This window comes from Hylaeus volcanicus, chromosome 7 (assembly GCF_026283585.1).
Source record: "Hylaeus volcanicus isolate JK05 chromosome 7, UHH_iyHylVolc1.0_haploid, whole genome shotgun sequence".
Lineage (NCBI taxonomy): Eukaryota > Metazoa > Arthropoda > Insecta > Hymenoptera > Colletidae > Hylaeus > Hylaeus volcanicus.
This window is the reverse complement of record NC_071982.1, coordinates 15,952,387-15,977,607: the sequence shown is the minus strand read 5'-3', so window position 1 is coordinate 15,977,607 and position 25,221 is coordinate 15,952,387. Positions and strand designations below refer to the sequence as shown.

Here is a 25,221-nt window from a genome sequence, read left to right as displayed (position 1 = left end):
AAAAAGAGAAACTATAATTTCTAATTCAAGTTTGGAAAAATAAATGTTTACACTGTGTAGCTTCCATTCTGAGTGGCTTATCTCGAGATGGAGGTGTTGTTTGAACTGTTGCAGGCGATGAAACGGTAACAGAGTATCGCTACAAGAATAAAGTGACGTGTAAATCGTTCCTGATAGGAATCTACGGGACATTGCAATTGCCGTTTTGATCACGATTGGAATAGCGCCTAATAAGACATGGACCATTCGAAGGTCTCGCGCACTGGACGTAAGAAGGTAAATTTCTCGCGTGGATTCGGTATCGCGGAAACCTATCGATACTGCATCACTATCGCGAGACGTAAATACGCAGATGATTGCGTCAGGATTACGCTATCGCGCGCGTTTCCTCCTGTATGATTCATTGAACAGCTCAAGCAGTTGGACAAAATTCTTATCCGAGCGAAAGATAAACAATCGGTGCGTTATTTCATAAATATTTTAATCTGGTAAATTGGATAATGTAGATTTCTGAATGTAGAATGTAGATTTAAGTAGAGTCTAAAGAATTTTTACAGACATTCTTGAAAATAATTGTTACGAATAAATCGAACGATTCGAAGAGTTTTCCGTTTCTGGTACAAATGCAATCTTGGAACGCGCCAATGGTAGGTTAAAATACGAGTCACGCTTTGCGAGGGAATATCAAACCTGTACACACAGCTATGTAAATTTTGTTATTCGAAATTCCATTCAGGAGTGGTGCTCCATTCAGCAACTCGAAGGTGATATGCATTTTGAGTACATTTCCAACGTTTGACAGCATCGTATCAAATGCACCGATATCAATATACGATATGCGAACTAGTTGGAAGTCCGAATCAATTTTCACACGGAGGACTTGCTGAGCATAGGAGGATTTTCTTTCAAAAATAATTAATTGATTCTTTAAATGGGTACACGAGTACAAGTGAATCTGTTTAATTCGAGATATTTAATTTTCAGAATTTCATTTTCTCGGTGTTGTTGCACACATTGGCAAGAAGAACGCCGAATTCGTCGCGAAGTTTCGAAGTCTGAAAAAGAAAGCGAGAGAGACGCTTGTTTACCAGAAAAAAAAAATCGACGCTGCAACCGGTTTTTTTTTCCACGACCGCGGGCTAGCCTTAATTCTTGCTCACCCCTGTCGCTCAGGTGGCAGAATCGGTAAACAGAAAAATGAAGTTAACTTCGCGACAGGGGCTGGGAGAGCGTGTTCAATGTAACACTCGAGGGTGAACGGATACATTTTCCGCTACTTAACGGATTTCATGCTCAACTATCAAAGAGAATCGCGTCCTTGCTCTAATCAGCGCTCGTGTATTAATAGAACGCGACTTTGATTTTGCAAATTTTCTTGGAGTCGTCGCGCACCTGCACGTGTCTTGACGGCACGGGAGAAAAGTTATTTCGGACCGTGAAAGAAAGTAACGTGGATCGATGCGTCGTCATACTTCAAACGTACTTTTCCAAGCGAAAGAATGTATTCATTCGATCGTTTATAAGGGACGTAGGTTTGTTAATCTGATTTCATTGAAGGAGACAATTTTTTTTCGTTTCTTTTTTTGGAGGGAGAAGATGAAGGAAATACTTGTTTGAGTTTTCCGTGGGGAATTTGATGCTCTTTGAGAACTATTTGAGGCATCTTTGGAAATTATTAGTAATTAAGAATGTATATATGAAAAAGCAAAATACTAGAAAAAGTAACTACCATTAACTGCGAATGGATGTTACAACTCTATTTTTCACTAAATAAAATACGAGGACTCGACCCACTATATCCGACATCCAAGGAGGAAAATGTGTGATATGTCTGGGAAAGTCTTATTAGGTAAAGTGTACATCCAATCCTCCCAGCCCTTTTCAAGGCCGTGAGGCTGGAAATAAACCACATCCACTACTACCGACAACCGTGGTCGCTACGCGAGTGAAAAGCTACGTAAAAGAATAATGCATAATGACGTACCTATGCATAAATTGAAAACAAAAGTCGATAGAAAAGTCTTCCTAGCAAAAATTCAATTGCACTTTTAATTTTAATTTTAAATTTTAATTTAAAGAGAACATTTTTTATTGAAAATTCTGTCGACGATCCGTGCAACTCTCCCAGCCTGAAGATGGACCTGGAATACACAACTGAAACACCTCGAGCACAAAACTGTCCTTGCTCTTTTAAATCGAAACTATTCGTTGTTTTTGATGGAACGTACTGGAGGAATCAAAGAATTTACACGTCGAGTTTGTCATGTGGTAATTGGGTGTGATTTTGCAGAATCATAGGAGAATGGAGGAGGTTCGCCAGCAGGCTCTGCTGAAGGAGCCACCTGAAATATCGTGGGAGAATACCTTGGGTGCGCCAAACGGCGTGCCATTCGACGAAGACACGAAGGAACTCCTCAGGAAATGCCTGGACGTCGCGGCACCGTCGCCAACGACCCTGGCACAAATCATCAAGCGAAGCGAAGCCTTCCCCATACGCTTTCCAATTAACACACCGAGGTGCTCCGCCCTCAGAGACAGAGGGGTTTCCACGGACATCCTCGAGGTTCGGTTCTTTAAATTCCCTTAGAATGATACTTCAGTGTAGACGGTTGTCTTTCAAGTATCGAAAGAATTGTATCGAAGAAAACGAAACTATCGAACCATTCGGAATAATAATGGATAGAAAAAGATTTCGTGATCTCTACGAGCTCATTGGTTTCAAGAGTAAAGCAGAACATTTAATCGAATTTGCGCACTTGCAGAATGTTGATCCACTTCTAATAGTTCAATAGAACGCCCGGCTGCATTTCCGTTCGATCGATTATCTCGATTTCGAAATTTAAATTGCAGATGAACGCGAACTCGGTTTACCCTTTGATACACGAGGCGATGTTGCCATTGCTGGCTGGTTGGTTGAAGCATAAACGACTGTACGGCAGTGCCGTCGAGAGGGCCATGTACATGGACATGGGACTGATACAGTTCATTCATCGATTGCTGGAAAAACGAGCGGTGTACTTCTACGGGCCTGACGATCGATGGAAGCTGATCGATGGCAAGAGCGGCGTCGATGGATGGGAGAGCGTTGGCACCGATCGCGAGAAGGAGCCTCTGGTCGGTATTTTATTTCTCTGCAACTTGGCTTCTGCCATAATTTACGTAATCAGCCCTTAACAAAATCTGAACCAGAGGATTTCAAGTGACGTAAATAGTTTTTTCTCCGCGACAGGTCCTAACAAAATGTTTGTCCTACGACGAGATCAAGCTGTCAGCGATGATGGCGATGTCCTCCCACACTGAATTCATAAACGACGGCTCCCGACAGAACAGAGGCGTGGTGACTACCGATCCAGACTCCATTCAGCCGAGAGGAGTCATTATGGGTGTCGTGGGAACAAGGTTTCTTCTATTTATTTAACTATGAAGCAGAAATTATTACAACTGCCGCAGCACCCGTTTCACCTTTCGCTATACTATTCACAGGTTCGCTCGACCACGCGTCATGGAATATCAGGACATCCTCGTCACACCTTTGCAAAATAACGCAGATAATGGGTGAGTCGTGCCACTTTCAACCCAGACTGTACACGTGCCTATATAGTCATTCTTTTTTAACGCAATCTATCGATTTGTAAGGTGCGAAGTGCTCAGTGGCAGATGAACCTGTGACAATTTATCTAGATCTTAGAGTCCTCCAAGTAAATTTTATTTGGGTCTAAAGTTAATGCATTTTGTTGACGCGATAGGTATGGACCAACAACAAGTGGAGGTTTAGAAACGATACACGGACTACGCGTTATATGGGCAAGATTTTACGGTGAACTCTATCTGCCACTCTACGATGAAATCATGAAACGCATCAAATCGAAGGAGAACAAGAGATACCTTTCCCTATCGAATCAAACTGTCTTCGACATCGAAAACTACATGAAGAGGACGCTGCTAACCGTGGAAATCATTCTTCTCGAAGCGAACACTCGAGCTGAAAAACAAAATACCACTGCCTTCATACACGTCGTAGGATTTGGTCTCGGTTAGTAAGCACTTTTTCTGTCTGGTTATGAAATTAAATTCTCAGGATCCAATTATTTCAAACAGGTACTTTACGTTAAATTCAGTTCAATATTTCGTTATATATAGTGTTTACGAACCACGTTACGATTAAAATCTGATTTCTAGGGGTGTGGAAGGTAATTCAAGACCAAGAATTATGTTTCCTGAAGACGTTCGAGATCGCCATCAGGAAGATGAACAAGAAGCTGAAGTACGTCTCTGACATAATGTTCGCGTATTTTGGCCAACAGAAGTGCGGAGACGCAGGGAATGGCGACTACTTAGGAGGTTCGCTAGCAACCTTTATTCATCGTTTTCGTTAGAACAATCGCTATAAATTATCATCTCCTTTCAGATATAAAGATTCACTTCGCTCTTAGGGAGCCTCACAGCAAACTCTTCAGAGCTACGGACGCAAACAAGCTTCTCGTGGTGACGTACGCGTGGGATGGAAACGCGCACCCAGGTTGTCGAATTTTCCAGATTTTCATTTTACGAAGTCCAGGAAGTCAATTTTAAATTGCTTAGAAAGTCGATCGTTAATATCGATTGTTTCTCTCGCAGGTAACGAATTTTGGAACGGATCCCTAGCATCGAGCGGAGACCCTGCAGCGGCGTGCAGCAGCCAGATATCCGAATTGCACACGGCTAGAATAAATCCTCGAGCCTGTGGCTCTAGCCTGCACGTCGCGTCTGCGGAACACGGTATTTTGCATATATCGGATTATGCGAAACTACATCTTGCTTAGGAGAGGGCTGGCCCAGTGGGCACCGGTCAACGAAGACCATCTAGGTCTCCTCGCAGTCAGAGGAGTCGCAGCGCGGACGTGGACTGTCTGAAGAAGTACACGGAGAGGCGAGTGGAGGAGAGAAGGCACACGGAGATCCCGGACACGAGCAAGCTGGATCCTTCCAGGTGGATACCCTTACCGAAAACCATCTCGCGGATCCAGCCAGCGACGAAGAAGTCCCCCCAGTCGCGAGATGAAGAGAAACGACGCTCGGTGTCGATCGACGTCGAGGAGAAACGACGCTCGGTGACCATCGACGTCGAAGAGAAGCGACGCTCGGTGACCATCGACGTCGAAGAGAAGCGACGCTCGGTGACCATCGACGTCGACGACTCGGGACTCGATCCTAACAAGATAAGCACCGCCACGCTGAAGAAACTGTCTCCCATGAAAGAAGAAGAGACCAAGAGTATCGAAAAGAGAAACAATACGCTCACATCGGCTACTCACAGAACTGCAGCGGGCAGGAGTCAAAGCGCGGACGTCGGCCATGTTAAAACCGCAAAACTCGTCGAGGAACGAAGGAATACGGAGTGCAGCGACCCACGAATGATCGCGACGAGGTTGACAGAGCACATTTTCTTAGTCAAAAACAAACCAATGCCGTGAACGATAAAGATATCTCTCTCTAAATATATCCATATATATATGTATACATGTATAACCGAATTACCAATCGTAACTCGTGGCTAATGGTACCGAAACGTATGCACTAAACTGTATATCGATGATAGTGACACGTTCCCACGTCGCTGTGCAAAATTATGTTTATATGTATATGTACATATACGTAATTCGATGTCGCGCAGAAAATTGTATTGTACGACGCAGGGCTCTCGTTTACGGTAAATATAATCGAATGAAAAACATAAAAAAAAAATATATATATATATATACATACACAAAGCATTGAACGTTTCTGGTGTTAAGCAAATCTATCGAGCGTCTGACGCATACACTGGGTTTCTGAATACCAAATACCTTTAGGTGGCTACCGCGAATTAACACCTCAAGGTTCCGCTACGACGCGCCTCCGTTCGCCAAGGATATCACGAGATACGCCGCCGCCAAGTGGATGACGTTTGTCAGGAATCCCTCGCCGTCGCCGATTCCGCGACTCAACCCGGAAAGAAAGTCGTCGTCCGCCGAAGAGGGAAGTCCCCCGACCGGGGATTCCCCTCGCAAGTCTTTCAGGAGCGAGTCGCCCAAGTGGGAACCGATGAGAAAGTTCTCGTCGCCGAAGAATGATAAAGACACTGCTCGAAAGCAAGGTGAGCTGATGGTCTTTGTTTACCAGAATAAAAAAGAATGATCGATAACGACGTATACGATGATTGTTTGACGAAGGAGAAATTGGAAGGCGTCGATTCTAACGAAACTTTGGACAAATTTTTATCGATTTAACACTGGAGCTACCGAAGACAAAGGATATTTGTTAAGTGTACTATGTCTTTGGAACCGGAGGGTGGAGGATATAATCTGCATTATTTTTCGATAATTATCACTGAGAGTTACAGTAACACAAGACTATTATACTATACTCTGACTATATCAAAACGATCAATTTTATGTATGCTTATATAATTTTTAACCCACTACTGCATAAATTTTATTTTATCCTTCAAAGAAAAAATATCCTTTGAATACTTGCATGCCCATAAATTAATCCTCCAATTGAACAATTACGAGCCGAATCCTACAACTTGAATCCCTATTGTTTTTAATGCGTTGGAGTAAATTCAAAAGATATCGAAAACCTGCAAGCCTACTTCTTAGCCTAGAAATTAAAAGCAAGTAATCGGTATATAGAATCGCGTCTTTGAACTTTAATACACTTCGCTAAAAATAACGTAAGCCTCGTATACTCTCTAGAAGGAATGGAAGGTCTTGGTAAATACGTGAACGGATAATTGCAGATGACTCCGAAGCAAATGGAGATCCACTGTCGACAAAGAAGTCCCCTGACTCCAATGACCAGTCTAGCAGACTTACGGAGCGTATGCGGGACCTGTACGACTTCAAAACGGAGAACGAGTGGCCGAAGAGGGCGACGAATGCTCGACGAGAGAACATGTGGATCAGTAAGAGCAGCAGCGAAGAGGACAAGACCAATCAGCCGGTTCGCAGGAACAGCCAGGACTTGGAGTTCAACGACAGAGTGAGCGTCATCAAGGTAAAAGTTAATAAATGCAAGGATATTCGATTCTAATTCAATTTAGTCCAATTTCTTCCTATAAAATAAATTTTACTGATTCCGTTCTCGAAACTATAGCTGAAGGACACCAAGGTGCAGTCGGTCCACCAGGAGCTCAAGCAAGCACCAAAGAAAGAAGTGCTCCCAGGTGCTGCTGAACTATCGACCTGCGACTACGAGGAACGGCTGAGGAAGTTCAACGAGAGGCTTAGATATAGCGAGGACCTGGGTTCGACAAAGCCAAAAATAAAAGAGAGGAGGACCTACTCGGATGACTACGACCAGAAGACTCGAAGAGCATCGACGAAATCAGCGCAAGCATCGCGCACCGCGGTTGATCATCGTCAAATTGAGAGAAATAAGTCCTCTGACGCCACCTGCAAGCCCAGAGGAAGCCTTACTGAGGTGAGCCCAGGGAGGAAGGATTCCGATGTTAGCAACAAATCTAGAGGAAGCTACGCTGAAATAAGTCCACTGAAGAGGGAATCCAACGCTAGCAACAAGTCCAAAGGAAGTTTCGATGAAGCGAACCCTCTGAAAAGGGAATCCAACGCTAGTAATAAGTCTAGAGCAAGCTACGCTGAAGTAAGTCCACTGAAAAAGGAATCGAACGCTAGCAACAAGTCCAAAGGAAGTTTCGACGAAGCGAACCCTCTGAAAAGGGAATCCAACGCTAGTAACAAGTCCAGAGGAAGCTACGCTGAAGTGAGTCCACTGAAAAGGGAATCCAACGCTAGTAACAAGTCCAGAGGAAGCTACGCCGAAGTAAGTCCCCTAAAGAGGGAGTCCAACGCCAGCAACAAGTCCAAAGGAAGCTTCGATGGAGCAAGCCCTCTGAAGAGGGAGTCCAACGCCAGCAACAAGTCTAGAGAAAGCTACGATGAAGTGAACCCATTGAAGAGGGATTCTCGCGCCAGTGACACCACTCACGCGGGTGTCAGCTTCTCCGTAGCGAAACGTGCTAGCGTGGACTGCAAGAGCACCAGCAAAAAGGTGGAGCTCCCCCCGCGAAGAGCTTTCAGTCAAACCGAAGAAAGACCTTCCGCCCCGGTGCCACCTGTAGAATGGAACGATGATCGTTACGCGGCTGCCCGATTGAAGCAACTCGCCGAACGCCAGAAGAGGGACAGCACGAGATACAAAGTATATCTGACGTAAACAAGTGTTCCTGAGACTCGGTAGGACATTTGCACGAATTGTTGCCTTCCTTTTTGGGGACTAAGTCGAGCGGAGAAGATACAGCAGTGCCTCGCGTAACGTTCGGAGTGGTCGATTAGCAATATCCGAAGCATGGGTAGAGAATCTTGTGTACGAAGAAGATATCCAACTTTTGTTCTCACAGCTGTTGAGTCGAAGAAGGTATCCCAGCAAGGTATTCTATCAATATCCGAGGTATTACCGCGTGCAGTATCTTGGAATTGGGTGAAATTCTATCTAGTTTTCTTCTCACGACTGTCGAGTTGAAGTAAATCGTAGTGACTCCTGATCATTAATCCGAGCAATGGATTCTATCAATATCCGAGCGTTGCTGTACACAATTCAGTGGAGTTTTATGTTTCCGTCGAATAAAAGTAACCATGATTTGGAAGCAAATTGCAGGTGTGTTTGGTAAATCAGGGTCCCGTGGTTTATTTTATCGGACACTGTCCATTAGTCCTGTCGTCGTAGAGGAATTATAATTATTGTTGCATGTAACAAAACGCTCCATTTTTCCACGTTCGATGTAAGACTTTTGCCAGTGACTTGGAAGTTTATATGTCAGTGGCTCTTGTATGATTCATAGCGACGTTGCTGGATTGTAAACGACTATCGCGGCGAATACGTATAATGTCTTTCATGAGATTCGATGAATATTGGGTGTGTTGTATCGGTGATGTTTTGATACCTTTTGAATTGTTGACGCACCATGTTGATGGGTACACTTCGTCACGCCATGTACGGTTGCAATTCAACGTTAATCGCATGAACAATGCTACACCTAATGCTGTACAAACGATGTAATACAGTGTAACTAATAAAATATTCTTTGAGAAAAATGCGAGTTCGATCATCTTGAGAACACACAACAGTGCTTAATTAGTTTGAACAGAATCTTCAAACGTTTAATGACGTCGCGTCTAAGAAAGCCTCCTATTACAAATAACCACCACTGATAAGCCTAGTAATCCAATTGGCAGAACCGAGGTGTAAAATGCAGTTATATTACTCTGTGTGCCCGAACTACATATTAGCATGAACTAATCATTAGAGCATAACAATTTCTTATCTACTTATCTCGAGGATTCTGTGAACGTTGCATAATATTCTTTAATAAAACGATTGCTTGGGCAGAACTGAACAAAGAAATCATAGACGCTTCCTTACATTTCTTTTAATTCGATAAAAATAATATAGAGGGTGATTTATCGGCAACGTTGTCATAGTGAGACCCAATATTATCTTAGAACATAAAATTCATAGAATTCTTTCGTAACTCATAGGATGGAGCTTTGTATTTGTTAATAATATACACGAACATGTATGTAACTTTGATATATTTCGATAAATTCGTTCCTAGTAACATGAACACCTTCCTCTCCCTTCTTTCCCTTCCCCTTGATATAATAATAAATTATGCGATATAGACATTAAACTTCCAAGTTTTGGAGGAGAGTTAAAACAGACAATCGACTCGAGGATCCTGTTACTCGTCGAATACATATTATTGCACATTCAGAATGAATTCCACAAAGTTCATCCGTCTAACGACTATCTACAAAATAAGATCAGACATTTCAGAATCCATATCGTAACGATTCCACACGTATCACACAGGCCACTTAAGCCATTTGAACCTGTCACAAGACAAACCCTCGTCACCAAGAAGTCAACATCTTCTACCCCATTAGTGCCCCGAAGGCCAAGATAGCTTTATACGCGCTACTTTCAAACGAACGGTTCCATCACCCCTAGGAACCACTTTCGACCGACACAAATAGATAAACATGGTCTTTTCACCTCTCTTACTTGCGGTCCACGCTCCGAAAATCGTTACGAAACCCGGAATTCGAATCCCTGATGAACACCTTCGCTCTCTTCCTCGCAGGGACACTATGAGGTGGCATATTTTTGCAATCTTTGCCCTGGCTGGACTGTTCCTCGTCCTCCCTTTCGATCTTCAGCCTCTTCTGGCCACAGGTTGACACACTTCCGCCGACAGAAGTCGCGTTGCTAGTCAAAGGCGTACTCGAAGAGTTGCTGAGGATGTTCGGGCTGCTAACGGCCTGCACGTTGATCTGTGGCGACTTGGGGAAGCCCGAAGGTCGTGGACCAACCGGCGAACGTATCAAACCCCCGTTGCTCAGGACCCCAGGTGGAAAAGTGTTCTGAACGGCTATGGTGGATGGCGTCGCGCTTCGTTTGTTTACCGCGACGGTGACGTTGTGGCCAGCAGGAGCGATCATCAGCAGGTTGTTGCCGTTTTTGTCGCAGGCCACGTGGGATACTGGATGCTGAAGCTGCTTCTGCGCGGCGAAGTTCGTCCTGTAGGCGTTGTGGTTGTCGTTGATCTGCTTCTCCTGTTTTAGAAACGCCACGGCGGGTTTCGTGGGATAGGCTGTCGAATTTTGAGCGTTGTAGGTGGGCTCGCATTTGATTCGTACCTCGTGCTGCGTCGCGTCGTTGCGGTCTTGGGCCTTCTGCCACTCCAGGACGTTGCTTAGGAGACGTATGTATCTGAAAATGGGTCAGTTTTAGTTGATTGCTTGAGATATCAACAGAGGCGGTGACTATTGGATCGTTCGAGAAAAAAATAGAAGTCACAATAGTAGACGTCAAGTTTGCGTCTACAGAACAAAGCGTCAGATTGCAAAGTAAATAGTTGAAAGTCGATTGGTTATTAAAGGTTAGTAAATGTTTTACCGAATGGCCAGACGCAGGATCTCGTTCTTCGACAATTTCTTGTCTGGTGGATGAGTGGGTACCAATTTTCGAAGCTCGGCGAAGGCACCGCTTACATTCTGCTGTCTCCAACGTTCTCGGCTGTTCGTGAATAATTTTCGAACACCCAGAGTTCCTACTCGAGGCGTTGGTGATCCGAGGTGACCGCTCCCGGATGATATACCGTCTAGCTATGAAATTATCGCAGGCAATTATTAGAATCAAATTAAATACACGATATTATTTAATTCTGCTCGTTCGCAGAAAACTGGCTCGACAATCGAACTGTACAGCTGTTTGCTCACAGAATTGGCGCGGTCCCGTCGTTTCTTGCCTTGGTCCTCTTCGTCGTCCGTGTCGTGGGAGTAGAACTCATCCGAAAGGGTAGCTTCTTCTTCGGTGTCTCTTGGTGTGCTAGGAGAATCCCCGACTTCCTCTCCTTCAGCGGACAACAGCGACTCCGCTGGGGAACCGTTCTCCGTGTCCACTGTCACTCCGGAACACCCGTTGTACGTCAGCATCGACTGGAATTTGTCAATCATTCGTCTCCGCTTCTTCGTCATCGAGCATACCACGCCGATCGTTCGTCTCAACTTGTCGTATTATTTAAATTAGAGTGAATTCATCCAATGTTTTCCAAACGTGCAACGCGATTAAATGGTCGATGACAAAAGACGCGGGAAATCTAGTTAAATTATCACGGACGAAATTAGCCCACATTGCGCCAACAGGATGCTCGTATCACACCCTCTCCGAGCTATTGTCCCTGACATTCAGTAGATACGTGTGTATGTGTGCCAGTTACTCTATTCTATGCTCGCGTTGATCAGTCTTACTTTACAAGAGAGCTTAATTTCAAACTCGAAGACACGTCTGGCCAGACTGCCGTGATTTATTGGTCTTTGTAAGCAAGAATGATGGAGAAATTTAACTTAGAAATTAAAGTATTAGCTTTTTCGGCGGTGAGAGAAATTCATATTTTTATCGATCAGTCGAATGGTACATGTATGAATTGCTGAGCTGAGTAATGAAAATATGAATTCTTTCCTCTATCAAAATATTAACGAAACAATTTCAAGTAAGAACGCGCAACACTCCTCTAACACGAAAGCACGTCTCCTATATATTATTTACATCACTTTTTGCTCTCACTTTTTATTTCATTGTTAATTTAAAATAATTATTTTACAGAGAGCTTGTAATTAATTTAAATAGGGACTCAAACCGTAAGAATCACGAACGTTTATCGTTCTTGCTCGTAATTTATAAATTTGACAAACTAAACGAGACCTTCGTTATCGAAAAACCTTGAAGTACAACGCAACATCCTAGCAACAATTAAACTAACTCGACCACAGAATTGATCACCTCTCTTCTAAAATAACCTTCGAGCACCTCCGGCACTTCTAAACTCTCTAAAACTTATACACAGAAGAATATCCCAAGTCGACAAAAAATACAGAAACCGTTCCAGGAAGTGAAATTAGAATCCATCGAGCGTTTATCGTCGCGAAAAACTCTTACCATGTCGAAGTGGCAGATTTCGTTCACTTTCGCGCTCGTAGCACCAACAAAATTCCCAGTTAAGAAGAGTAAAATTGTCCGAAAGCCGTCCGAGGACACTTCCACGACAGATATCACCGGGTTACGATCCCAGCTGATGTTAAACCGACTGACGAGTCCAGACGGGCCGATTTAACTAATAGAAAGTGCGGTGCAACCCCCGGGAAAATGAATTTTGCGAAGGCGGAGCGCAGGCCTCATGGGTGGAGCTCCTCTGCGGACCATCCCATACTATTCCATACGTATCCAGCATCCCTCCGCTCTTCGGAGACCCTTAGGTCGCTGTTAGACCGTTCCAGACACGACCGAAACCGAGGAACATCGATTTTTCAATCGAATTTTCGATATAACGAATCCTCGTACCTCGTGCTTATATTAATATTACAAAAAATAAATTTTTTTATTAATTTCTTACTACGCCGTTGACGTATGTCGACCATTAAATTTTCGTTGCCAGTGTTTTCGATTTTTATTTGCGAATACGCATTCCGAAATAATTAGATTCTGATTAGCAGCGCTCTGGAAAGTCAACGTGGAGAGGGGCAGAAAGAAGGGAGCCTTGTTTAATATACATTAGGGGTGAGAGTTTAGCGAACCCCCAGTCGTTGTCAAGTGGCCACCAGCCACGGGCTGTTTTATTGTGACACCTCCGAAGGGTGCTACAGATTTTCCAGAGGGATGAACCGTAGGGTGTCATCGTCCCATCCCGATTAAATGATTAAATCTGCGATCGTGTTCATTCGAGCGCTATTACTGGCCAATCTGCGTGGGAGCTAGACTAATTTCGTCTAAACGGTCAATAATTATAATAAAAAGTTTGTTATAAAAAAATAAAATTGAAGTTCGGTGACGAAACGATCAAAATAGAAATAGTATCGAAAAGTAACTCTTACAGGGAATTACTTGCAAAGATATATAGATAATTATAGTAGGTTTTATAAAGAACGGGAAATATTTAAGACCAACAAACTCGAGTGTCCGAAGAAGCCATCAATCATCGAAGATACACTATCGTGAACAAATGAAATAGTTTCTGGATTTGACTAGTCACGTTAAAACAAAAGCATTCGCACACGGATATACCGATCCTCGTTATCGCCTCTGGTTTATTGTACTATGAAATAATTGTAAAACATCGTGAGCGACGCATATACGACGTGACGTACTAAAGCGATTATGAAAAAGATTTACAACATAGATTGTTAATAGAGTACTGTTTCTTCGGAAACATACGCGTCATCCGAGTTAATGTTTATATCAAGAATCTACTAGAGATTGCAAATGTTTAACTATATAATAAATAAATTTTATATTATTTGAGTAGTACGACAGATTCTCGTGCAAAGAAACATGAATGACTTTGATGAAAAAAAGTGAAACCTAGTTCGCATCGCGTTTGATAACGCCGCGCGCCGGCGATTAGATAAGGCCGTGAGTCGATGTTGTTTGTTCTTTAATTGTGTAGGAAGCATCTTCGAGGCAGATGTTAATGGGATGAAACAGGAAGAAGGTGGAGACAGATTTTAGTCACGAGCCTCCGTGCGTAGAAGATAACGAAAGAACCATTTTCTTACTCGCTTCGACCTAAAAGACAGAACAAAGAACTTCGGGGATATCGTGCGATTGCATTTCTTCTGTTGAAATGAATTTTGTCTATCTCTGTGAAATATTAGAATTTCTGAAATTATACGATGTATTTCGTACTCTACTTTCAGAATTAATTCAACTGATTTTCGTTGTAATTTTGCTGCGACTCTCTATCCTATCTGAAACCTTTACTGGGTTCTGATTTAAGACAAAATGAAATAATTTCAAGTACTCTGGTGGCTCTGGAATAGAATTTCTTTCGAAAAATCTAAATTCGTTTGAATTATAGAGGAATAACTAATTATGACAAAAAATACGACAAGTTACGAGCGTGAACGTTGTTGGCGCATCGAAAATTTCCCGAAAAGAAGTGGGAAACTCGAGGCTGAAAGCCACCCTTATCGAAATCCGTCCTTTCCGTCGATATTTTAATGCCACCATTAGGATGCCACTTTTTAACTTTATCGACACCTTAATCTGGAAATAAAAGGCGTATAAATGGCACGTGCGTCACTGTTGAATGAAGCCGCGTGCCTTATTCGTAACGTGGCCATTCGAGGGGTGACTTTTTTTTTTTATCAATCTTCGCTAATCCGTTATTGCGACCGCATATGGTGTTTGACACACAGGGGGGAAAGTGTGGTAAAATGTGGAATAAATATATCGATATACTTTTATGCAAACAGGAAATTAATTATACGAGAATTTAAAATAAATTTATCGAACGATCTCAACCCTTCGTTCGTTATTTTGACGAGTCTTGAGAAATACGTGGATTGAGAATACAGAAGGGAGGGTGATTTATTCACGTTCAAAAAATTCATACGAAATTCCCATCGAATCGATAGGAGCGGCCCCAAAACGCGCAAGGGTGGCGGGTTTTGTAGCGGTTTCCCACAGATTTAGTAACATACAGCTCAATTTGCGCGTGCCAGAGAATACGAATTAGGTATTATAGTTCTCTATGAAATACACTCGCGCGCTCGTCGAGTGACCATAAAATTCTCTTCCGAGCCTGTGTGGCCACACATAAATCTTTTTAACAGGATTCTATCGGTTCACTCGTTCTATATTTGCATTTATCATAAAAATTCGTCTCGTTGAAATTCAAGTATGGCTGACGAAATTGGAGATCGATAGGGGTCTCAAACGACCCCTGAAGAGAAACTATAAAAATCATCCTAGGGGTAGTAAACAAAAATAAAGTTGGAAATAAAAGAGAATGTACAAGTATAATGATAAAAAATAAAAGATCAAGATTGTCGATACAAAGATTGTCCTAGAAAAAGAATCGTGGTCTCGTTATCATGGGAGAGTGGTACGATCAGCGAGGCAACGAGCCTAACCAGGAATGGAATATGGTCGAGCTGAAAGAATTACCGTTGGGCAGGCCATGCCAATAGAAAAGAGGCGTGTCGCCGGTTTTGCGCAGTGTCCCATGAAACGTCAACGCGTTCAAATGGGATCCCCATGCCGTGGGGTGGCCTCGAGGAGCGCAGAGGGAGAGAGGGGTTTTCGAAGGGCACGAGGGTGAAATCAATTTTCGTTATCGCCGTCAACCAGCCGCCCCATATTAATCCCATTATTAGTGTTTGTTTTCCACGTGCGACTCTTCGCTGACAGACGCGGCTACTGGAATTGTCCAAGTTCCAGAACGTGAACTCTCGAAATCAATGCAGCGTTACCTGGAAACAAAAAAGTACCGGTAGACCAGAGAAAATATTGCAAGTTCCGAAAGTTTGAAAATGAATCAAGCGAGCTAAATTAATTGTTCTTCGACAAATTACGGTACGAGCGAAAATAAAACATAAAAAAAACGCGGGGGATGTTTATATCCATCATATATTTCAGCTTTTCTTTGCCCGATTTATTCGAACAATTTCTTATCGAATCTCAAGGTTAAATATAAAATCAATTCAAAAACGTTGCTCCGCTAAAATGCCTAGATAAAATATAGTACATTCACGTTACATCCCCTCCAACCCCCTCCTTCCCCTTTCTCAGAGAGCAATTAAAGACAGTTATTTTTCGTTTAAACAGAGTCAGATAAGGCGTCCCGTTGGTGGTGCACCAAGATGAGTATCGAGCAAGGACATTCGCTATACAAGAACCCCTGGCACGCCAGTGTGAATTGGCTGCGAAAAGTCATTGAAGCCACGGAGGCTGCGCGAGAAGCACGAGTGTTCGGTGCTGATAAGGGATGCTCCGCCCCCGAAACCCTCCGAAAGCCGTCCTCTCGCATCCCCCCGGCCGTAGAATCGCAGGGTCAAGTTGTTGGAAGGCTCTCGCATCGGCATGAAGTATTAATCTCACGGATTAGAGGAACAGATAGGACGGGGATTAATTTTTAAGATGTCGAGAGACGTAAAGGATTACCCCCGACGCTTAATTAACGTCGTTTCGGTCACGCCAATTTTTTCGCCAACGACGATATTTCCTGTTATCCCCTCGAATCGTGTCCTTGAATTTTTAACGAAAGGAGAAACAATTTCTCGTCGCTATTTACTGCGACGTATTTCCACTGTATGAGTTATCCATGCTCGGCGGAGGATTGATTCTGTAATCAGTTTAAAAATGATTTTCGAGAGGAATTCAAAATTTGTATGAAAGTTATTTTGTTCTATAAACTTTATATATGTAGTTGCAGATAATATGTTCTTACCTGTACTTTGTATAGTGTATTCTTGAATCTTTTTTTACCATTTCTTAAAGTTTTTTCAACGTTTAATGCACTTGAAGGACGTAATTTTTGGAGTGATTTTTTTTATTTTTGTATTCTTATTGTACATAAATGACTTAATACAACGAGTCCTTATCCATCTAATAAATACATATTGAACGATTGATACAGTTATTTGGTTATTTTTTATTAAAAATATAAATCGTCTTCGCGGTCTCTAGTTTACAAACTTAATCCCAAAGTGATTGATAACGTGCAACTGGCGACGAAAGCTTCTAGGAGTACGTCGGATAGCATGATAGGATAATAAATTAAGGAGAGCAAGACCCTGTAATAAATAAAATAAACGTCGAAGACTACTTTAGGGTCACAGAACGATGTGAAATTGAGTTAATTCGTGATATCCAATATTGGATAGAAACAGTGATCGATCAGTTCCTTATAGGAACAGAAAAACTAAGAATATTTATATTCTTGATAAGAAAATAAAAATATCTCAGTATTTGACAAGAAACTAATCTCGTATGGTACTAATCTATTAGTGCATCACATATGATAAAGTCTATAAAACGTACTAGTACTATATACATATTTATAAAAGTCTATCTACATATGTCGAGCGTTAGTATCACCGCCTCTGTTCTTCCCCGTGTTATCGCAGACAGTGAACTATAACTATTTTTCTTTGACTATCACAAACCAGCTAGTGAATCGCAGCTGTCCAGGAGGAAAAGAAATACTGTTGTACTTGGCCATTCGCGACAATGGCTTGTGTTTAGGTCGACTTAAGCCTAATATTTACAAAAAGTGAGCATTATCGGAATACTGTCCTTTCGACGCCCTGACGGTAGGCGCGGTGTCAGTGAAACGCAAACACGAGGATGAGCAATGGCACCAGCATGATGCAGAGTAGATAAATAGAGGTCCTAGGCTCGCACGTTGAGACCACAACATATTCCTCGTTCCACTGGGAGTCATTCCCGCTCAAAGGCAACTCCAAAACGGTCCTCTCGCTGCTGAAGATTCGAAACGGCAGCGAACACTCCGATGTACTGTTCTTGCAAGAGTGGACAGGATTGGAGATGTTGTAGACAGTCTTCAGGAGGTCGAAACGCACCCGCAGGAAGTTGGGCTGGATCTCGTTCTCGGAGTTGAAGACGAAGAAGTAATAGCCGTTCATGGGCACCCTGGAACAGATCGTCATCTTTTACGTTAGAATTTTATGAGATATCAAACGAATATAGTATTTTTTGATGATAGATACAAGTTATTACAGGCTTTGGTGCAAATGTATACCTGTTTCATTTTATAGACCATTGAAAATGATCTGTTAAATGTTGTTAAAGAAATGTTTTATAAGCGAATGACATCAGTGACAGTAATCGAAACATGCAATCTGCGTCCAATAAATTTAATTCGTTATCTTTAATTACGTAAGAATTAAAATCAAGATCTTGATTCTGGCTATTCGTATCTTGATTATCATTGATGCTCGATCAATTTAATTGTACAGACGTAGGATTTCATGCTGCATCAAGATATGAGATAAAGTGTCTTTAAGCAAGGGAATAACTATTAATACTGAGATATGTATGAGATATCTATAATTATTATTACATAATTAAGGAGAGTATCTAAATACCAGCAGAATTTTTCAAATGGATCTATTAATAAATTATTGATAGAATACTATTAAGATATCTATTATACAAAGATTTTTTTAATTAAAAATGTCTGATTTTTTTAAAATGTCTGATTAATAAACAAGCACATCTGTCAGCCTTGAGACGTCTGTATATCTCCTCAGATTATTATCCACATGGTTATTTATTTCTCGAGTGTCGAAGACTTATCTGACTTATCACCTGGATATTCCATACATATTTTCAAGTGTCCGCGTACCTGTACGTGACTGTGTTCGCGAACGAAGCAGCGAGATGATCACGCTCGTATTTAGGGGTGCAATATCGATGAGGCGTCAATGGCAGATTCAAGATCAGACCTTTGCATTCCAGGAGTCGCTCCTCGGAGCTGCTGAACGAACTCCAGAACTCAGAGTTGCTCCTGTCGTTTAGGGTTGTCTCGTTGACGGTTCCCCTGTCCTCGGCGATACCATCTGGGTGCAACATATCCTGATGTACGTGCAGAAATTACACAATAAAACAAAATGACCAAGGCTACTTTAAAGATATTACGTTGTCCCAAAAGTTTCTTTCGCTTTATTACTAAGTAATACATGCGCAATAGTTTATGTTTTATGTTACATTACTGAATTGTCCACGATTCATTTTGCTCCATTACTGTTACAACGTGAATATCTATGAAATTAGATTGTCTATTTATATAACCACATAAAACGACCACATAAAATAATTGAGTGCAACTCGCGAAAGGAACTTTCGGGACAAGCTAACATGTTGAAAGAATAATAGTTCGATTCTACTCTAAGGGACCCACCATAAATTATCTTCCATCGAGAACAGTCCAATGAAAGATAAGATTCTTCTCCTTTTTGAAGTCGGTTAAAAACAGCATTTCTCATAATATTTCTCTAATCTCTAATCTAACATTTCCCAAATTTGCTATCCATCTTTTGGACTAAGATGAAAACTCCCGAGACAAATATTAACATTGTCTCAGGCAGCATTCCGATAAGAAGGTTGTCTGGTACGTCCCCGATGGAATTACACGAGAATAAATTGCACAGATAAACGGGACACAATTAGACGATTCGGTAATCTTTAACGAGGATAATGTAAACAATGCCTGGACGTCTATCTCCTGCGATAAAGGGTTGATTACGATCCGCTAAATTGGTCTGTTATCGTCGACATGTTTGACATCAAGATATTGACGGAATGTAAATACTCGAGAAACTCTGGCAACGATTCCGTGCTAGCTAATTCAATCTAAATCGAAGTCAACTGTCGAACGATGCCGATACGAAGCTTAATTACTACACGTTTAATTTCACATTGGCGTATCATAGCTTGAAATGTTGTATTGCTTTCAGCTGAGCGTTATCGATGTCTCGGAGATCCGCCATCGCGAACTGGAGTACGAGGAAAATTTTCCACGATATCCCGCGGCTTAGATTCGAGCCACCTCTAACTCTGGTGACTCAGGCTTTCGCGGAGCAATTAAACAATATAGTGCATAATGATATTGACTATGTTAAAGGTAAACATTCGCGCGTTAAAGCTAAACGATTACCTCTAATAAGAAAGTGACCGGCATCTCTTCTATCTTAAAGTGCTTTTACAAATAATAGTATATTAGGTTGTCCAGAAAGTTCGTGCCAATTTTTAAGAAAAAAACAATGTGCCTTTCAAAGGCACATTTGAATTGTAATATATTTGTGTACATATTAATGTATTTATTGAATTACATAGGTACCATTTTGTTCCACAACCTTTCCACTTTTTAACGGATGTACATACATACGTATGTTATTTGTTTTCAGCAATTACGACATATTCAGACCTGCAACACCTATTAAAAATCGGCATGGACTTTCCAGACAACCCAATAATAACCTAAATCTTATTTTTCCATTAATACAAATTTTATAATAAATCTTTGACTCGAGTCTACGCCAGGGCTTCTTAGACAGGACGAATTTCTAAGACCTCCTCTAAGCTACCAAAAAAACAGACATTGGTTACTCCACCTCTTCGATAGCAGCATCGCCATCCTCGTCCTCCTCCGTGAGCTCCCTCTGGAGAGACGAAGACAGTATCAAGTCTCTCCTCCTTCTTTGCTTCTCCTCGAAAGAAAGCTTCTGATCCTTCATCGTTTCATTCACAGCTCGTCGCAGTGCTTCCCCTTCGGGGCCCTTCTTCTCCATTTCGACCATCAATCTCCTCAGGATCTTCTGGCCACGGTAGCCCAGTGAACTAATCTTATCCAAAACATCGTTGAACACCTCTGAAGAAGTGGGTCCCATGTTTTCCGACCTCCCCGAGGCTTCTTTCACTTCTTTCTCAGCTTTCTTCCTCTGTCTGAGTATTTCTTGTTCGGCAGCGCGATTCTGTCGATCGTTTTCGTCCTTCGATTTCTCATGTTTCTTCTCGGGGAGCTTTTCTAAAGTCTTCGTCGTTTCCGCGTTTTTGCTCATCACTTTCTTAACGACGTCCGGAGAATATTGAAGGGGCGGTTTGTCGATGTTGGCCGTCTCCACGAACGTGCCCTCGTAATGATGGTGAGGGTTTTCTTTCTGCTTCTTCTTCGTGCCTAAAGTCTTGGCGAACAATTCCGTGAGGATGGTCCTCATCGCTTTGGCGTCTAATTCGTGGCTGTTATAGTGATGCTCCATTCGATTCGTCGCGTGCTTCGAACTGTTGTGGAGGTGAGCGTGGTCCTTGTGGTGGAACTGCACTCCCTGCTGAACTCTCTTCATCTTCTCTGGCGCGTTGCTTGGACTCTCGTCCTGAGATACAATAGAGGATGTTATGTTGGAAATGAAATCGATCTAGTTGTAAAATGAAGAATTAATTAATACCGGTAGCGTTCCATTAACTGTGAGAAATCCAGTCTCTTTGGCAGCCTCGAGGAGTTCCTCCAGTTCCTCGCTACTGTCATCCCCGATGAATGCGCACTCGTGCAGATGCTTGTGTCCACGAATGATCGTCAAGGATGCACCAGGCCATCTACCACATAACCCGCGTTTGTTAAAACAATATTCAACCTTTCTTTAATTCATTCTTTCTAGGTGAATTACCTCACGCAAGTGGAGACGGTTACACTGCTGCCGCTGAGGAGGTAAAAGCCCCAGTATTCCTTCATATCGTCTTCCAGAATTAGGTGTCTGGTCATCGAGACAGGTTGTATTTCGCTTTTAACCTTCGGTTCGTCGCTCATCAAGTAGGCATTGAACGTGGTGTTAACTTTGATCACCTGACTCTGCGGAGAATCAATTTTTAATAGCAACGCTTCATTTATTCGTATTCTGCTCGATGCATTCGACGAATCGAACCACGATAGAGTCAATTAGCAGTCGAAGAAGAGAACGATCACTTACCTGGCACCAGGTCGTCGACACTTTTGCATCGATTAGCCTCTGATCGGAGACGGTTAAAGGGTACAATTGCTCGGAATAAACGCGATATCGCAAGTACATCGGGCCCGCTACCAACACGGCTGGAAGAAACATCCCGAGCAAACATAATCGCAATAGTCTCAGCGGCACCTTGTACTGAGACCTACGAGGCTGCCAATCTCTTGGACGAGCACCCTCCTCTACGGATTGCAAAATTTTCATGAGAATCTCCCGTTCAACTCGACCTCCCAAGTGAATATCAAAAACACACGCATAATTTCACCTTCGAAAGCGTTAGGAGACGTGCGAGAGCGTATGCAAATTGTTTGTCGTAGTTTTCGCAGATGATCTACACATTTAAAAGTCGAAATTCGAGGTCTTTCCTTTTTAGACACGGAACTTCTTGGCTTACAATTAACTAAAAATCGCTTTAGTAGAAAAGACACTAATATGTTTTGACTATCAGTACTCGGGGCCATTTAAGGTCAACTTTTGCTTTTTTTTCAATACAGCTTCTCCTGAACTTTTCATCGCCTTATCTAGTAGAATATTCTCAAACGCTTTAAATGTATATATTCACGTGCGAAAATCATGACTCGCGATGAAAATGTTTCTTCTTTCCTGTACAATGGATGATGGATTTGCAATTTAATATTTCAATCAGGCATAGACGCTTCGCTGAAAAATTTATGCATCGTTCGAATGAGTGACAATAAACAGCTGAAAAATATTTGCTTATTTCGCAGTTACAATTTAAAGGTTAATAAACAATTAGTATCGAAAGTGTTGACTCGTTTATTTATTGCATTACAAACATCTATCGATACGCATCTGTCGTTACATCGAAATATCGAATTCCATACAAAATTGTACGACGATTACGATTACTTCGTCGCGTGATATAACATTTGCGCATTATGTCACTTCAACCACGCTGTAATCGGTATGTTTCCATCTATGTTTATTCATTACGCTAAATGTCAATGACGTTTCATGAATATTACTTGAAATTGAAATCATCGTGACGCAAACATGACAAAAAGTACATCAATAATTGGATATTATCCTTAACTGCAGTGTTGCGTAATGTTTTCATAGAATGACAGACAAAGTTGAAGAAACAACTGTGTATCAGTTCAATGTACCCTAGGCACTTGGGGAACAAAACTCTGCTAAATAATAATTCTTTCTATTTGTCGAACATTCTGTTATCGTTCAGAGAAGGTAGGTCAATTTATCTTCTATCACTCCAACTCAACAATGCGATATTCTTGTGTATGCATCCAATGGCGGATCTAGGCTATCAGAAAAAAATATTAAATATTTAAAAACGACTCTGAATTTTACGATGTTCTAGCAATACCACTTGTTGATACTAACAACATTGAATTTTCAATCAAATTAAGAGTATCTGCGCCAGTCATCTTTTTTTAAGAACAAAGAGAATTGTCTTCTACGCTTCTGAATAGTGATTAAGTTTAAAAATTGATACATTAGGAGCTCTCTGTGGGCACCAAGCTGAAGCTTGATTAGTTATTACATAGTTCTATATAGGTTCGCCACTACGCACATTCTCGTGGAAAACTCCACGAATTTTCTTAGAAACGATGCTTCTTTTCTTTATTTTCACATGTCAGCGGGCGTAACACGGACCTCGATATTTCGAATTACTATACTCCCTTAGGCGTGTGTCTGTCTCGAGAAGCATAGTACGCATGCTACGGACTGCGATACGTTAACGATAAGTAATAATTAGTCAACGATGTCAACAAACATTCGTATCACGCGTTCCCTAACGCGTGCGCTCTTTGTCGATCCAAGTTCTGTTATATTTACTTTCGCGGAATTGATACGTAGATAAACAAAAATTTACTTGGAAATGGGGAATCGATTTATATGTTTCTTGCGGATTAACTGCAACGACATGATTTAAAGTCGAATGACTTTGACGAGAAGATCGTGCTAAACACAAGAGACTGTCACTGTACAAATATTTCTTAACTAAATAAATGAAATGAGAGGAAAACGTTCATGGATATCGAGACCAAATTAATCTCGAGAATTGAATCAATATTTACTGAAAAATAAATGTTGCATCTAAATTGCGTATGGAATATCTTTAAATGCAAATTACGAGACACAGAGCAACGGTACAAACATTAATAAATCGGCGCACGAGTTGATTCCGTTTGCGAACGATAAAAGACAGCATATCGCGATGAGTATTAATTAAAACGTTCAGATTGTCCTAATCGTATTTCATTTACTGTGGCGCATATAAAGAATGCCCGCAAACTCATGCAGATGGTGAGAGAGGAATAGACCAAAAAAAATCTATATTTACAGATTTATTCGTATAAATGATTGTTTTTGCTCGTATCGAATAAGCGTATCAACGTATTTTATGATTCTTGACAAAAAATGAAGTCGTTATTTTCAATGTTGGAAAAGAGAACAATATATTCAAAATCTAAATTTCAGATACCCGGAAGACACATCGCGCGCCTCTGACGACGATCGAATTTATTTGCATCTCATGGTTCGGAAACAGTTGGATTTCGAACGCCCACCATACTTTTCTGTTTATTTTGATACGTGCCACACGTGTCCACTGCTGGGAATTTGCGAACACCCGGTATACATATGTACAACGACCCTTATGCATATATGTAGATACCCGGTGATAGGGATTTAAAAATAAAACTTGTTCTATCTTGTGGAGGGAGTTTATACATTGCTGCTATTACGATTAAATGAACTACATTAAAGAAGAATATGCGATTGAAGAGTGAATGCGCTATATTCAATTTCAGGGCGATACATTTCCACGCTGCTTACGACGCTCTAAGTAAATACCGTAATTGCGTAATTAAGTTAATTCACCTATCAATGGGAACACGATTTCGACGGGACCGTAGTTGAAATTCTCGCAACACCATCGTAGCCAGAGTCGGGTAGAATTTCATTCGAATAATGGATGACGAATAAAACATTTGTGTATAGCTTTTTATTCGCAACGTTTATTCGATCCAACAGCTATTTGAGTAATTTTGTATTCATTCAACGCGGAAGTATAATTTGATTGTGTAACTCAAATAGTAATTTTTATTGAACGAATAACGATCAGTTTATTCTTTATTCGTTAATCGAAAATCCGTTATCTAGATGAGGATTGTGTTCATCTCTGACCTCTGGTAGCATGTGTAACAGTCTACGCACCTACACAGCACACCACGCGATTTCGCCACGTGCCGAGCAGGTGAGGAAACACTAATTAAAAATATATAACGTACTCTCTCACACTGTTATACTAAATTTCTCTTGAGACGTACAATCGGTACTGGATGCAAGCTTGAATAATTTACTTTTAAAAATACACTTAAACCGACTGGTTTTT

At 41.6% G+C, this 25,221-nt stretch overlaps 5 protein-coding genes and 1 long non-coding RNA gene across 17 annotated transcripts in view; 3 read left to right on the top strand and 3 right to left on the bottom strand.

The window, feature by feature from the left end:
- The window catches only part of LOC128879684 (uncharacterized), an 11,351-nt gene extending 6,406 nt beyond the window's left edge, over positions 1–4,945 (top strand). For 2 of the 5 annotated variants that reach the window (XM_054129067.1, XM_054129066.1), the window contains exons 2-10: positions 115–276; positions 2,291–2,563; positions 2,851–3,114; positions 3,230–3,399; positions 3,484–3,555; positions 3,747–4,033; positions 4,180–4,341; positions 4,409–4,519; positions 4,618–4,945. In XM_054129067.1, coding sequence (XP_053985042.1) covers positions 238–276; positions 2,291–2,563; positions 2,851–3,114; positions 3,230–3,399; positions 3,484–3,555; positions 3,747–4,033; positions 4,180–4,341; positions 4,409–4,519; positions 4,618–4,802 — 1,563 coding nt within the window. In that variant the 5' untranslated portion in view covers positions 115–237 and the 3' untranslated portion in view covers positions 4,803–4,945. Of the gene's footprint in view, positions 1–114; positions 277–306; positions 1,850–2,290; positions 2,564–2,850; positions 3,115–3,229; positions 3,400–3,483; positions 3,556–3,746; positions 4,034–4,179; positions 4,342–4,408; positions 4,520–4,617 lie in introns of those variants that run through there. The other 3 variants (XM_054129070.1, XM_054129068.1, XM_054129069.1) reach the window with 2 other exon arrangements.
- On the top strand, positions 4,806–9,402 carry LOC128879683 (uncharacterized; the record flags this gene model as incomplete). The annotated part of the gene is made up of 4 exons (XM_054129065.1): positions 4,806–5,407; positions 5,832–6,115; positions 6,761–7,017; positions 7,117–9,402. Coding segments are annotated over 4 exons (2,223 nt in total), but the record flags the coding sequence as incomplete, so codon positions are not given.
- Positions 9,403–9,555: 153 nt separating this feature from the next.
- LOC128879688 (uncharacterized) lies at positions 9,556–16,081 on the bottom strand. Of its 3 annotated transcripts, XM_054129081.1 has the most exons (5): positions 15,487–16,081; positions 11,262–11,480; positions 10,939–11,147; positions 10,680–10,752; positions 9,556–10,595 (listed from the first exon to the last, which is right to left on the bottom strand). In XM_054129081.1, exons 1-5 carry the CDS (start codon positions 15,544–15,546, stop codon positions 10,041–10,043), a joined length of 1,116 nt encoding a protein of 371 aa, XP_053985056.1. In that variant the 5' UTR covers positions 15,547–16,081; the 3' UTR covers positions 9,556–10,040. The 3 variants fall into 3 exon arrangements, with proteins under 3 accessions (XP_053985056.1, XP_053985054.1, XP_053985055.1); XM_054129079.1 differs by having other exon boundaries at positions 9,556–10,752; XM_054129080.1 differs by lacking the exon at positions 15,487–16,081 and adding an exon at positions 12,481–12,783 and having other exon boundaries at positions 9,556–10,752.
- Positions 16,082–16,744: 663 nt separating this feature from the next.
- LOC128879681 (uncharacterized) overlaps positions 16,745–25,221 on the bottom strand; it is a 9,045-nt gene continuing 568 nt past the window's right edge. Inside the window, exons 2-8 of one of the 5 annotated variants that reach the window (XM_054129058.1) lie at positions 22,108–22,502; positions 21,807–22,024; positions 21,507–21,688; positions 21,288–21,435; positions 20,457–21,215; positions 18,689–18,918; positions 16,745–17,973 (exon numbers count right to left, since the gene is read on the bottom strand). In XM_054129058.1, the coding sequence (XP_053985033.1) occupies positions 17,646–17,973; positions 18,689–18,918; positions 20,457–21,215; positions 21,288–21,435; positions 21,507–21,688; positions 21,807–22,024; positions 22,108–22,303 (2,061 nt within the window). In that variant the 5' untranslated portion in view covers positions 22,304–22,502 and the 3' untranslated portion in view covers positions 16,745–17,645. Of the gene's footprint in view, positions 17,974–18,688; positions 18,919–20,456; positions 21,216–21,287; positions 21,436–21,506; positions 21,689–21,806; positions 22,025–22,107; positions 22,503–25,221 lie in introns of those variants that run through there. The other 4 variants (XM_054129060.1, XR_008457675.1, XM_054129059.1 and 1 more) reach the window with 4 other exon arrangements.
- LOC128879694 (uncharacterized) lies at positions 22,604–23,344 on the bottom strand. Its single transcript, XR_008457676.1, has 2 exons — positions 23,205–23,344; positions 22,604–23,124 (listed from the first exon to the last, which is right to left on the bottom strand). It is a non-coding gene; the product is annotated as an uncharacterized LOC128879694 (long non-coding RNA).
- LOC128879692 (NSFL1 cofactor p47) overlaps positions 22,617–25,221 on the top strand; it is a 20,069-nt gene continuing 17,464 nt past the window's right edge. The window contains exons 1-2 of one of the 2 annotated variants that reach the window (XM_054129088.1): positions 22,617–23,048; positions 24,306–25,083. In XM_054129088.1, the coding sequence (XP_053985063.1) occupies positions 25,024–25,083 (60 nt within the window). In that variant the 5' untranslated portion in view covers positions 22,617–23,048; positions 24,306–25,023. Of the gene's footprint in view, positions 23,049–24,305; positions 25,084–25,221 lie in introns of those variants that run through there. The other variant, XM_054129089.1, reaches the window with a different exon arrangement.